The sequence below is a fragment of the Mya arenaria genome, chromosome 11 (genome assembly GCF_026914265.1).
Source record: "Mya arenaria isolate MELC-2E11 chromosome 11, ASM2691426v1".
In the NCBI taxonomy this organism is placed as follows: Eukaryota; Metazoa; Mollusca; class Bivalvia; order Myida; family Myidae; genus Mya; species Mya arenaria.
The window spans coordinates 2,483,722-2,497,488 of NC_069132.1; the positions used below are offsets into that span (position 1 = coordinate 2,483,722).

General features: G+C 34.5%; 1 protein-coding gene across 1 annotated transcript in view; it reads right to left on the reverse strand.

Annotated features, from left to right (window-relative positions):
* Positions 1-7,326: 7,326 nt before the first annotated feature.
* Positions 7,327-13,767, reverse strand: part of LOC128209563 (transmembrane protein 196-like) — a 29,651-nt gene continuing 23,210 nt past the window's right edge. Inside the window, exons 3-5 of the mRNA XM_052913642.1 lie at positions 10,220-10,276; positions 8,920-9,183; positions 7,327-8,481 (exon numbers count right to left, since the gene is read on the reverse strand). Coding sequence (XP_052769602.1) covers positions 8,116-8,481; positions 8,920-9,183; positions 10,220-10,276 — 687 coding nt within the window. The 3' untranslated portion in view covers positions 7,327-8,115. The remainder of the gene's footprint in view (positions 8,482-8,919; positions 9,184-10,219; positions 10,277-13,767) is intronic.

The window sequence follows — 13,767 nt, forward strand, 5'->3', positions numbered from 1 at the left end:
AGGGAATACTTCCGCTTGTATATACATATTTAATTACGAGCAAATGGCCCATGATCGAAATTAAGAAAAATAAATAAAATCAATTAAATTCTTAAACAAATGGACAGATCATAAGACAACAACTGTATTCAGCATACCAATATGATAATAATATAATGTTTATAACCTTAATAGTGAATAAAGATTTTGATGAAACTGGTTAAATATTTTGGTCGACCAGCATTTAATAAAACAAAAACAACAACAACAAAACAATTTAAGTCTCCCTTAATTGACCTGGATTAGGGTGTGTGTCTTTCTTATTTCAAAAGCATTAAAGATAAAGTTAAAGATTTCCTCACAACATTTGCGTTGTTGGATTTTAACAACTGAATAGTTTTGAACATACTTGGTCTTTCTCTATAGTAACGCTTGATATATTTACATCGTATATCATTATACAATATGCATTCAAATAAGAAGTGGTATTCGTCTTCTAACTTATTACATGTAGCGCATAACCGTTCTTCTCTTGGCACGTTTCTCCATCGACCAGTCTCAAAACCGAGCCAGTGTGAAGACGAACGTAATTTTGTAAGTGCTTTTCTATACTTCTGAATGTTGACTTGGTTAAGATATGACTGCATTTCAAAATTTGCGAATACTTCATAAAAAGTTGCTCTAGTTGAGTTTTCTAATCTGCTATACCAAGTTTGAATAAAAGTATCCTTAACTCGACGCTTAAATATGCTAAGAAATTTATTATTGTTACCAACACCCTGTGCAATCCAAACTTGAAAACCGAATGTGCATAATATGTTTTTCCCCATAACCGCACAGTTGTTTTTACCAGGATTATTTTCAATTTCAATTAACATGCTTTTATATATAATACTTATGTATTTTCGTTCACTACAGTGTAATATGTAAACTGTTAATCTCATCGAATAAAAATCAATCCTGCCTAGGTCTCCATATATAAAATCGTTTTATGTAGAAGTTTTAACACCAAGTAAATGCTTGCAAAACATAGTATGTATTCTTTCTACGTTGTTTGCACGGGAAAATCCCCAAACTTCACATCCATAGAATAAAATAGGCTTTACTAGTTTATCAAATAAATCCAAAACATGTTCAGTCGATATGTTAACAACGCCTTGAAGGTATTTATTCATTTTAAAAATTGCCTTATTTGCCTGTCCTGACAATGTTTTCAGGCATTCAATAAAGGATCCTCCAGACGTAAACACAATTCCCAAATAACAATATTTTGGTACAATTTCAATTTCTGAATCACCATAATGAAAATGAATATTTTGTGCTAATCTACCGCCTTTTCTGAAAACAATAATTTTAGTCTTATCTTTATTTACAGAAAGCTTCCATCTTCTACAGTAATTTTCTAAAATGTTAAGATAAGTTTGCATTTTAACACTGGTCTTTGCAAAAATTACGATGTCATCTGCATACATCAATAAAAAGAGTTTAACCATGTTTAGATCAATATCTTTGGCTCCATTTAGAAACAACTCGTCTTCTAAATCATTAAGATACATAAAAAATATAAAAGGGCTTAAACACTCCCCTTGCCGGACACCGAGAAAACATTTCACCAGTTTCACTATGAAGTTTAACTTGTATTTTTACGCTGTTATATATGCCTTTTATAACACTAAACAATACTCTTCTTAGGCCAATATATAAGATATATAAGACTGCTGACACAAAAAAAAATAGATCGCAGTTTTTAAATTTAAGTACCAAAATTGATGTTTTATGCATTTTTCATAAAACGTTAATAACGGTTTAGGCCATAAAACGTTAATTTTCGAACGGAAATATGGAAATCTACGATCTGAATTTTGTCAGCAGCCTTATATCCTTGGTTTAGAGATATTTACGCAAAAACTTGCTCTTTCTAAGACAAAAAACAAAAAATTGTAAAAATGGTATATCTGTGAGGGTGCAGCTTTAAAGCTCTTCGTTATTCTGAATATCATGTAGTTTTGATTCGATTTTTGCCAGCATTTTAAGAGGTAACATTGCTTAGGTGTTTGTGTCAAAATAACAACGCAGCTTACCTGAAGCACTTGTATTTTGAAGACAATACTGAGCATTTCAACTCTTTTTTTCACTTACTTAAATTTAAGTAATATAATCTTAATTAGAATTGTCATTTATATTTCATTTTCATGTCTTGCGAAGTCGAGGTGTGGGCATTTATTTGGACTTTAACACAACATATCACCCATGCTTGTAAACGAAAAAAGACGACTACTGAAAAATTTGATTTTGTAGTCAGCTGATGAAACATCTGCTTTATTTAAACGTTATTCTCGTGTAGAAATACTGGTTTATTTAATAACACATTTGTATTGGGATGCATTGGGAGCGTTTTCAAAGTCTGCAAGTTCACAAGTGTAGCGAATGAGCATATACCAATGTGTTTATATATACAATTATACACAAGTTTGTTTCACGATTTCTGGTTGATACGGCAAGCTATGACAACAGTTGATACGGCAAGCTATGACAACAGTTGATATGGCAAGCTATGACAACAGTTGATATGGCAAGCTATGACAACAGTTGATATGGCAAGCTATGACAACGATAGCTTATATATTGAGAACCGACTTAGACAAACGCGCTGTAAGATGAGCTCTTGGCTCATAGAGTTCCCAGCAGGTTTAATTGGTGACGCTACAGTGCGCTAATTACCATACATGCAGTGCGACACTGGCGATATGTTTTCTGGAAATCGATTCTGGACAACATTGCTGTCTCCAAGAATTACGACCAACCGGAAATAAGAAACGCTGTAAATCTGATATAACGTTTCATCTATTTGTGGATAATGTCAATACATTTCTGTAGAAATCAGGATGAAATGTATCGATGGTATTAATGGTACGGGGAATTATCAAAAGTTTATTAGACGCGGCCAGAGGAAAACATGTTTACAATTTTCAATAAATAAGGGTTTATATGGATAAATGTTAACATTGTACGAAAAGTGAATTCTTATCAAAAACACACCTCTCTCAACTGTCCTTATTCTATGTGAACCATTTTGATGTCCGTGAACATTTAAACAATCGATAAAGAACATGCTTTGTATAGAAATGCTAGCAAGACGGCGATAACGTTTATCTACAAACTTATTCACTTGTTTTTCATTTATACTAGTCGATGATCAGACGCAGTCGTTATTTCCATTTGAAGAAATGTTATATATTCACGCGCATACCTGTCGGATAGTGTAACAATAAGCACAGGGAACAAGTCTGCAGTAGTTCGGATGATTCGTTCCAGGCGTTTACGCACACAAGCCATAATGCAGCCACTATAGGCTGAGGGAAGACCTATAATAAACAATTATTGCCTGTATAGATATTTATGTCAATGAGTTTTAACCATTTTCATTATTTCTTCTCAAACTAATGTTTCATTTTTAAACGAACAGGCAACCATTTGGGGAAGTAGTCGGGTACCGGCTACGGTAAAAAGGTAAAAGGTCTCTTTTTATCTACTTTAAGTATAAGGACTAAAATTGTTCCTCAGGCATTTCCTGCGAAATGACTAATCAGCTGCTATTCGGTTGGTGATAAATAATATGTATATTCACATTTGAATCAATATGTATTCAGCAGCGTGCTTGACGTCTTGCATCAAATTTAGCCTAGTTTCTACTTTTGATAGCAAGTTTAAGACACCAAAATAGAGAAAAAAACATGTCAACCCAAAAACACAATCGATATGAAACTATAGACAAAAAGATCATGGTGGTTAAACTGTGACATGGTCATCTCAGTAAATATGGGGAAGTACAGGGACAAGTCGTCACCCTTTTCAAAGATAATAGAATAAAAAATGTAAATTATCATTAGATACATTTCCACATCTTTAATTAAAAGCCTGTGTGTTTTTATAAAAAAAATGGGAGGGGGCGTGGTCAAAGGGATGTGTCATAATAACTGACCCTGCCCATGTGAGTTAGATGACCTGAAGTAATATTTTAGTGATTAAGAAGGACCCGTTCGTAACGTTCACTGTGCCCATTCTTTATCACTAAGAAATAATTTTATGTTATCTAACTATTACTTAGAAAAGTGTTTGAAAGATAAACCGCAATGTGAGGTCAGTTTGGAAGAACAAAAGGCTGACCTAGAGCTTGATTAGAATTCTGCAAAGTGGTTAAAATCTGTGAGTATAAAAATGGGTTTAGATCTGAGGTTCTGCGGACCGACTGTGAGGAAGTCTGCATCCGGGTTAAAGCTGAAAGTTTGCTTTGCTCTCAGTTGAGAATACAAAAAAAAACACTTGACACCATATAAATATGCTTTACAAACAATAACGCTTGTACTATCGGACGTGGATGTATTTCACTCTATGAAATACGGTTGAACGAATATGGGAGTGCTACAGCCGTCAGTATCATATCTTTCGTCTGCTGTCACGTTGTTTTTGCGAGCGTAATTAAATTGGTCAATTTAAGTAAAGCCAATGCAAATTGTATATACATGGATGCTACGCGGGTAGTAGCCCGCCTCTTCAGTGGTTGGTTCCGCGTGATACGTCAAGGCATACGCAAAACTGTTGATAGCGACAGTATGTTTCTTTGATGAGTCAAGTCGATCAGCAGTCTTGATTTGAAATTCACTTGATGTCTTTGGGCGGATTTAAAGCCATGATCATTCAATAGTTGTATCGCGAACATGGCAAGGACCAACACTTTTCTCCTGGTGTGCTAAAAGACACTCGCTCATGTTTTGTAAAGCGAACATTTTTATTACGGGATAAATTGTGGCGAACCAAAAGCAGTGTTTAAACTGAAATACCAAAGGCTGGAACCATTCGGCAAGTGTTGTAAACGTCGTCTTTGAAGACCACAACATCCATTAGCCTTAATAACGGCTATGAGCGATTCGTTGTTGCGTGATTGGTTGAGTGACATAATCACGTGATGTTATCAATGTATTGTTAAAAGATCAAACTCTCCATCACATTTGTATAAGTTTTGGTGGCCACGCAGTAAAGGCGTTTACTATCTATTTTGTTCTTGACTTGACTAACACCAAAATACTTTTTTTCTATTTATGTATTTTTTGTCTGCCATTTCGATATTACAGAGTTAAACAATGATAAATGCTTTTTCAGATGAATTGCTTGGAAAACTTAATAATGGTCCAAAAACATGAGCGAGTCACTTTAGCCTTTTTGATATAGAACAATTGCATTTTTGTAAGAACACATGTAACAGGCCAGAACGCATGCAACAAACGTTTATTTAATATGTTTATTCATTATTTTAACATTTCAGTTCATGGCTAAGCACATGGAAAATACCACATTTATGCGATCAGTAAAACTGTATACATGTAATGTAAATATTGTATGCAACTATTCTATGAGTACATAGTAACAATGCATGAACGCTACTGAATTAAGTTTGTCTCAACGGACCTCTGTTCCTACTTTTAAAAATACTCGTGTCATCAGCTTGCGGTTAATCTTGGTATTCCAGCTGTACATAACGAACAAGAAACAACAACTTTAAAACAAAAATATAAGGATTCTGTTTTTTTCCGGGACGATGCTAGTTCGGCTATGTATGAGATCGTGACAGACATCAGTACACTGGCGTATTCTTCCGTCTGTACTGACACAAAGTGATAATAGCCACAAGCGTAATAATCATAGGCAATATATAATAAAAATACAACATAAGCGATAAGGGCTGGTATTTAAAATTAGTCATACATGGATCTAAGAACGATGTAGCAAATCGGATTACTCGTTTATTACAACTGCCCAATAGAGTGAATAAAGTCAATGATGTTTGATCATAAGATTTACTTAAGTTGAATATTGAACACCACCTCTTGGACCTTCACTGCTCCTTATTTCGCTCGCCTGGGACCTATATATAACACGGTCATACAGAATGGGCAAAGTCGAGGAGGATCGGGAAGAAATTATACCAGTGACCGCAATAAAATATGAATTAATTAAATTTTTAAATCGGTACAAAAAAACGATTAAAAATTTTCTTTCTCACAATTCACCTACTGCTTTACTCATCTTGCTTGATGAATACTCGAATACAACATATAAATCTAATAATCTAGCCAAGTTTCATGACGAATGGATAGAAGTGCGAATGCTAGTTACCAAGCAAGCTGCTAACGATGGGAAATATGTGAACCCAATAGGTAGTAACAGCGCTCGACGGGTGACCGGCAAGGTGTGACCCCAATAGCTAGTGACCCAAATAGTTAACTTCTCGTGACAACGCACGAAGAGCGCTGGGCAAGGTTTAAGTAGGTCACTTTTAGTGACAGCGCACGAAGAGCAGGGGAAGGTTTAAATAGGTCACTATAAGTGACAGTGCTAAACGGATGACGGGCAGGGTGTGGCCCCAATAGCTAGTGACCCCAATAAGTCACTATTAGTAACAGCGCACGAAGAGCGGAGGGTAAGGTTTAAATAGGTCACTATAAGTAGCAGTGCTAGACAAGTGACGGGCAAGGTGTGACCCCAATAGCTAGTGACCCCAATAGGTCACTATTAGTAACAGCGCACGAAGAGTGGTGGGCAAGGTTTAAATATGTCACTAAAAGTAATAGTGCTAGATAAGTGACGGGCAAGGTGTGACCCCAATAGGTAACTGTGAGTGACATCGCACGATAGGCGGCGGGCAAGGTGTGACCCCAATAGGTAACTGTGAGTGACATCGCACGATAGGCGGCGGGCAAGGTGTGACCGCAATAGGTAACTGTGAGTGACATCGCACGATAGGCGGCGGGCAAGGTGTGACCCCAATAGGTAACTGTGAGTGACATCGCACGATAGGCGGCGGGCAAGGTGTGACTCCAATGTGTCACGTTAAGTAACAGCGTACCAAGGGCGGCTGTCAAGGGGTCAAGATAGGCGACGGGCAAGGTGTGACCCCAGTAGGTCACTGATAGGGTTCGCACTTTGTGTCCAGGCGATATAGTGTATTTAATGAGCTTGAAATTAACATATGTGTATATGTTTTTATGGCAGCTACAATTAAGAAATAGTACACACCACTGAGGGTCATATGGCATTATTAGGACTGGCCAGTCAGCCCCGGAAGTGTATATTGACCGACACTTTAGCAGAGGTCCATTCACTTTCGAGGACTGACTGACCGGCTTTAATAATGCCATATGGCCCGAAGTGGTGTTGCATTTCTTATATTCTACCAAACATTTTATGGTACTATTTCAATCGCTTGGCCATGTATACTTGTGATAATGTATCGCCGTTGTAAAAATTATGTAATTTTCATTGTAGCTCCCCTGAACAATATCTATGTTAGTTTCAAGCGCTCATATGATATATTATAAGTAATTTACACATCTGACAGTCATATTTGCCTTAACAACAGTAGTGAATTAATAGAGTCATTCACTTACAAACACGCTATAACACAGCATCGCCATTGGAACACCTTAACGTGACTACATAAATGACAATAACTATCACTATGTCATAAACAATGAGCAAAAAAAAATCAAACATAAGTATGCAGAATGCACTAACAAAAATGAAATAAAATAAAATAAAAGATAATATTGAATACATCAACCGTTTTATCAATTTATATACACGCGCCATGGACATATATATCACTAAAGAACAACAGCAACAAAGGTGGTTTACTACAGCTGTACAACAAACCGGTACCTGGACGGATAGAACAAAACTAGTTCTTACAACGAAATGACACTTTACACTACAAATAAATAAGACTGTGGTTTCCCATTGTATGGAGCGAGGTCGGTCTCAAATCAGTTTAGGCATGCACGTTTATGTATACTATGGAAAAGGCGCTTTTTGTTTAGGCTGAAGAAGATACATTGTCTTCAATTACTAGCAACAATGACGATGACTTATACGACCACGGTGATTGGATAGCAATGCTCTACTTGGTATACAACACAGTCCACTGTAAGCAGCTCCACAGTTAAACAGAAGCACCTAATTGATTTGAACATGTTTATTCCAAGTGAATTTAAACCAACGTGAATACTGGCACGAGAACATCTTTGGCTTAAGGAACCATCGGCAATGTAACAACACACCAAATAGAAGTGGTCTCCTCCATCAGGTTTCAGGTCTTGGCGATGTTGATCCATCGTCGTTCGCTAGAACTGTAAATACTTGGACATGTCTGTTTATATCTAACCTTAGCGGAGTTTTTAAACTGTCTTTTTGGACAGTTGCCTCCTGTACTTCGAAATCAAGATCATTATCATTGTTTTCTTGACCGACACCTTCAGTTTGCTCTATTTCTTCTTCACTGTACTCAATATCTGCTACACCATTATGTTTATCAATACACACATCAAGAAAATTCATTTCATTTAAAACGTCTTCTTTGCCAGAAGCAGCAGAAGCGGCAGCAGCAATATTATTGTCAGATAGTCCAGACGACAGTGTGACGTCATTGTAATTTTCGTCTGCATCTGCCTAAAGGTGAAATGAAAATAAAAACGTGAGAAAAAATGCAAGCAAGTGTGCAAACAGCCCCTGTACTGCTACTAAAGCTACACCTAGATATTAATAATGATCTACTAATCTACATCGTGCTGTTAGTAAACGAACGGAAAATAGCAAGTGAAATCGAAAAAGTCTAATGCTATTTTAGAAGCATGCAATAAAGTTAAAACCGTGCGTCATACTTAAATCCATGTGGTGGCTATTAACCGCTAACCGGTATCAAATAATAAGTTGTTGATGTAACAAAACTATTCTTTAAGAATATTTGGCAGAGCAACGCCTGGATTAACCAATTCTAAGATGTAAATATGTGTGTTAGAGTTCAGTATCGTCGTTAAGGCGCACGTGATCGTCGTATTTCTCTGTAAGGTGGCTGGTCACAACGACAATATCTTTGTTTCCAACTACCTTCACATGGAACATCCCCTCGCGGCGTTTACACAACTCCTCCTTGGCAACCTTTGCCATGCGACAGCTTAACAACGTGGATACCAGACATATGAGGATTTCACTTCCGGCCAGCGCAAGCGCAATGATTATTAAAGTGTCCTTATTGTGTTTTTGGAACGTCTGTCCGTCCGTGGTGTGGTTAACAAGCCCGAGACGTAGCAGCTGGATACTGACCACTGCTGTTACCATGGAAACCACAGAGAATGCCGTGAAACACATGATCTGGAAATATAGGGCGAATATGATATTACCTAGCCTAGGATAAATTCTTTTATGCCAGCAAGTAATTCTAATTGGGACTGTAATGTGTTTTTTCTCAAACAACTGATATTCATGGAAACGTCTAAGCAAAATTCAAGAAGTAGTTTCATCTTAGCAGCGAAAAAAAATCACGTTATAAAATATACGTTTCCTCGCTATACTAAGTAAATCTTGTCCGACAAGGCTATACAAATAAGCCAGAGGACAATTCAGTGCCAACAAAATACAGGTGTAGGAGGTGGGAAATTCATGAACGTGATGACGCTCGCCATCTCGGATTCCAAGTCCTTATATGGTAAATATTTCCCCCACTCACTTAATGGATGTCAGACGCTCGACATTAAGTTACTAGAATATTGTCAATACATGTGTAAACTCCATTATGCTATTAGACACCGATTATTTAATATGTTCTAGCAATAACATAAGCTATTATATTATATGGACAAATACTAACTGACGATGAGAAACCATTTGTCTACCATGTGGCCTTTGCAAAAGCTATAATAGTCTCACGATTTCAATGTGTATATGTCCATAAAACGGCAAATGACATTAAATATTATGTAATACTTCAATACATATGAAGTAATTACGCGTAAAATTGAGACTTGATGCAAACGTTATTTGCATGAAACCAGACAATCTCTAAATACTGCACGGGCGGCAAGAAGTAATGAATCGAATGAATCTATTGTCATAAACGGCTTTTAAATTAAATTTTGTCCAATAGGGTGCCATTTTGTTTTCAAATCTGCCTTATGATCTTTAAATCAGCAGTCGACCATTATCGATTGTAATCAGGTGAATCGGTACATTGGAACAAAGGCTGGGTCAGTAGATAGCATATAATTTTAAACACTAACCTTGTTAAATGGTTATTAGTCAGCATTTACCAAATTAGTGGACCGAGTCCCTGTTACACTCCATGACCAGTGTTTTTGGTAAATGCATACTTATTAGAAATATCCTTTATGGAAAAGTCAGGAATACTTGCCACATATGAAGTTTTCCTGCGAGCGCAGAATATCCCTAGTATTCCGGTTATAATAAACTGAAATGCAAAACACAAGGGCATAACATAAAAAATATAATATAAAAGCGTTCCAAAGTAACTGCTTAAAACGAATTCTGGCTTAAAATGGTCTTCTTGTATTCAATAAACAGTTTCTGCCCTCCATTAAGCTGCAAAGCGGTATGTTCTATAAAGATGTGCCCATTAAAAGTTGCTGTTTCTTATGATTAGAAGATTTTGAGCCGCAAACTAGCTTTATTCCGCTAAGATAATTTATATGACTCACAATCGTTATGCTTGGAGCAGCAATATACCTTATCATCTTTGATGCAAAACACATTTTACTCTGATGTATACAGGTGTTGTTTGCATATTAGTATTATTATGTATATACAGGTGTTGTTTGCATATTAGTGTTATAATGTATATACAGGTGTTGTTTGCATATTAGTATTATAGTTTATATAGTATATACAGATGTTGTTTTAATATTAGTATTATAGTGTATATACAGGTGTTGTTTGCATATTAGTATTATAGTGTATATAGTATATACAGGTGTTGTTTGCATATTAGTATTATTATGTATATACAGGTGTTGTTTGCATATTAGTATTATTATGTATATACAGATGTTGTTTGCATATTAGTATTATAGTGTATATACAGGTGTTGTTTGCATATTAGTATTATAGTTTATATAGTATATACAGATGTTGTTTGCATATTAGTATTATAGTGTATATACAGGTGTTGTTTGCATATTAGTATTATAGTGTATATTCAGGTGTTGTTTGCATATTAGTATTATAATGTATAAACAGGTGTTGTTTGCATATTAGTATTATTATGTATATACAGGTGTTGTTTGCATATTAGTATTATAATGTATATACAGGTGTTGTTTGCATATTAGTATTATAATGTATATACAGGTGTTGTTTGTATATTAGTATTATAGTTTATATAGTATATACAGGTGTTGTTTTCATATTAGTATTATAGTGTATATACAGATGTTGTTTGCATATTAGTATTATAGTGTATATAGTATATACAGGTGTTGTTTGCATATTAGTATTATTATGTATATACAGGTGTTGTTTGCATATTAGTATTATAATGTATATACAGGTGTTGTTTGCATATTAGTATTATTATGTATATACAGGTGTTGTTTGCATATTAGTATCATAATGTATATACAGGTGTTGTTTGCATATTAGTATTATAATGTATATACAGGTGTTGTTTGCATATTAGTATTATAGTTTATATAGTATATACAGATGTTGTTTTCATATTAGTATTATAGTGTATATACAGGTGTTGTTTGCATATTAGTATTATAATGTATATACAGGTGTTGTTTGCATATTAGTATTATAGTTTATATAGTATATACAGGTGTTGTTTGCATATTAGTATTATTATGTATATACAGGTGTTGTTTGCATATTAGTATTATAATGTATAAACAGGTGTTGTTTGCATATTAGTATTATTATGTATATCCAGGTGTTGTTTGCATATTAGTATTATTATGTATATCCAGGTGTTGTTTGCATATTAGTATTATAATGTATATACAGGTGTTGTTTGCATATTAGTATTATTATGTATAAACAGGTGTTGTTTGCATATCAGTATTATAGTGTATATAGTATATACAGGTGTTGTTTGCATATTAGTATTATAGTGTATATACAGATGGTGTTTGCATATTAGTATTATAGTGTATATAGTATATACAGGTGTTGTTTGCATATTAGTATTATTATGTATATACAGGTGTTGTTTGCATATTAGTATTATAATGTATATACAGGTGTTGTTTGCATATTAGTATTATTATGTACCAGTACGAAAATTCCAACTGTAATACAGCTGTAAAAGACCCGTAAATGAGGAGTAAAGTCACATTTACAGGTGTAAACCGCCTGGAAAATGAATTTGAGCAGGAAAAGCATTGATATTTACAGGCGGAATTTCTCATTGTGCTGTAAATTTTAACTTCGAATACTTTCATGACTGTAATTTACATCAGAGTGGTGCTATTTGGACCTGTAAAAACAAATTACAGCTGTAAAATTGAACATAGAAATTTTATGAGCCTAATTAAGTGTAGAAAAAAAAGTTAACTTTTTTCATACACTGCTGTTAATTTAAACTTAGGTGTTTTTGTAGAGAATAAAAGATGAAAGTGGAAAATTAGTTTAAAAATACTTTTATCTTTATAGTAGCAGTGCATTAGAATATCTTTTAAAAACTAATTATTTCACTGTAAAGTTAATATTTAAATTTAAAATATTCTGCAATTCAAACTCTTTTTAATATGACTTAAATTGAGAAAGAAAAATTATGTTTAATTTCAGAATTAATTTTTCTCAAATAACACTGTTGGTGATTGAATAAATCATATTGCATTCAACAAATCAATTTTGTTATATTTCTACTATATGTAATTTCTTGGTTATATTCCTAAATATAATCATGATTTAATTTGTTATATTAATAGTAGAAAATCCTAATTTTATAGCAATGTACATCTACATCTTAATGAACAATAGGTAAAGTGCTGAAAAGTTTACCATTGTTACATGTTAAACAAAATTTTCTCTCCATGAGTCCAGGTATATCACACCCTGGGCTTATCAGTTCATTCAAAGGTCAGGCAGTATAGCTTCCTGGAGAGTCTAAGCCAATCAGCATCAGGTTAACATTCATCTGGTGGGTTGTAGGAAATTCAAATGTATGGAGAAGATTCATGTAAACATGGTGGTTTCTTAAGCTTTCATATTTTGGATGGATAAACCTTTTCCCTAAGGTAAGAACACTTTCAACATGTATTTTTAATAAAATGACACAGTAAAAAGAACATAAATACAATATGGTTGTGATTAAGTATATAATGTTTCTGCAATTCTGGTAGCATTTAAACAAACATTGTCTGTGTTATGCTCTCTGAACCTCCATTAACACAATGTCTCACTGATTGCTTTGAAGCCTAGTGATTGTATACAGGTGTGTAATTATATGAATACCTGCACCAGTTCTATAACTTATCAGTAAAAGCTGCATTTAACTTTATATATACTCTCATTGATATAATTCTCCAACAAAGCCATCTTTATTTATCATTGGTGATCATGTGGGTGTGTATGTATATGCCTTATGATTTTATTTTATTACTATAGATGACCAATGTTGTGCCCCGTGTGACAAAGATTAGGATCCCATGTGACCAGACAAGATATGGTGGGAAGATTGGAAAGCTTAAGAACATGAAAGGCAGTCCCTGCTTCATGGTGGGTTGCTAAATCATCTGTTATTTCATTGAGTTTCAACTTTGAAACTTTATATTTTTTATAAACCCATGTAGGCATGAAGTAGAAATATAAATGCTTTTATAACAATAACATTTCTAATTTAATAACATTTTTAATTTATGTACTTAGCTATATATCATGGCAGTAAATGAGTAGTGATGAGGAATGATAGCATTGTTGTTGTTTGTGATTGCAGGTCAA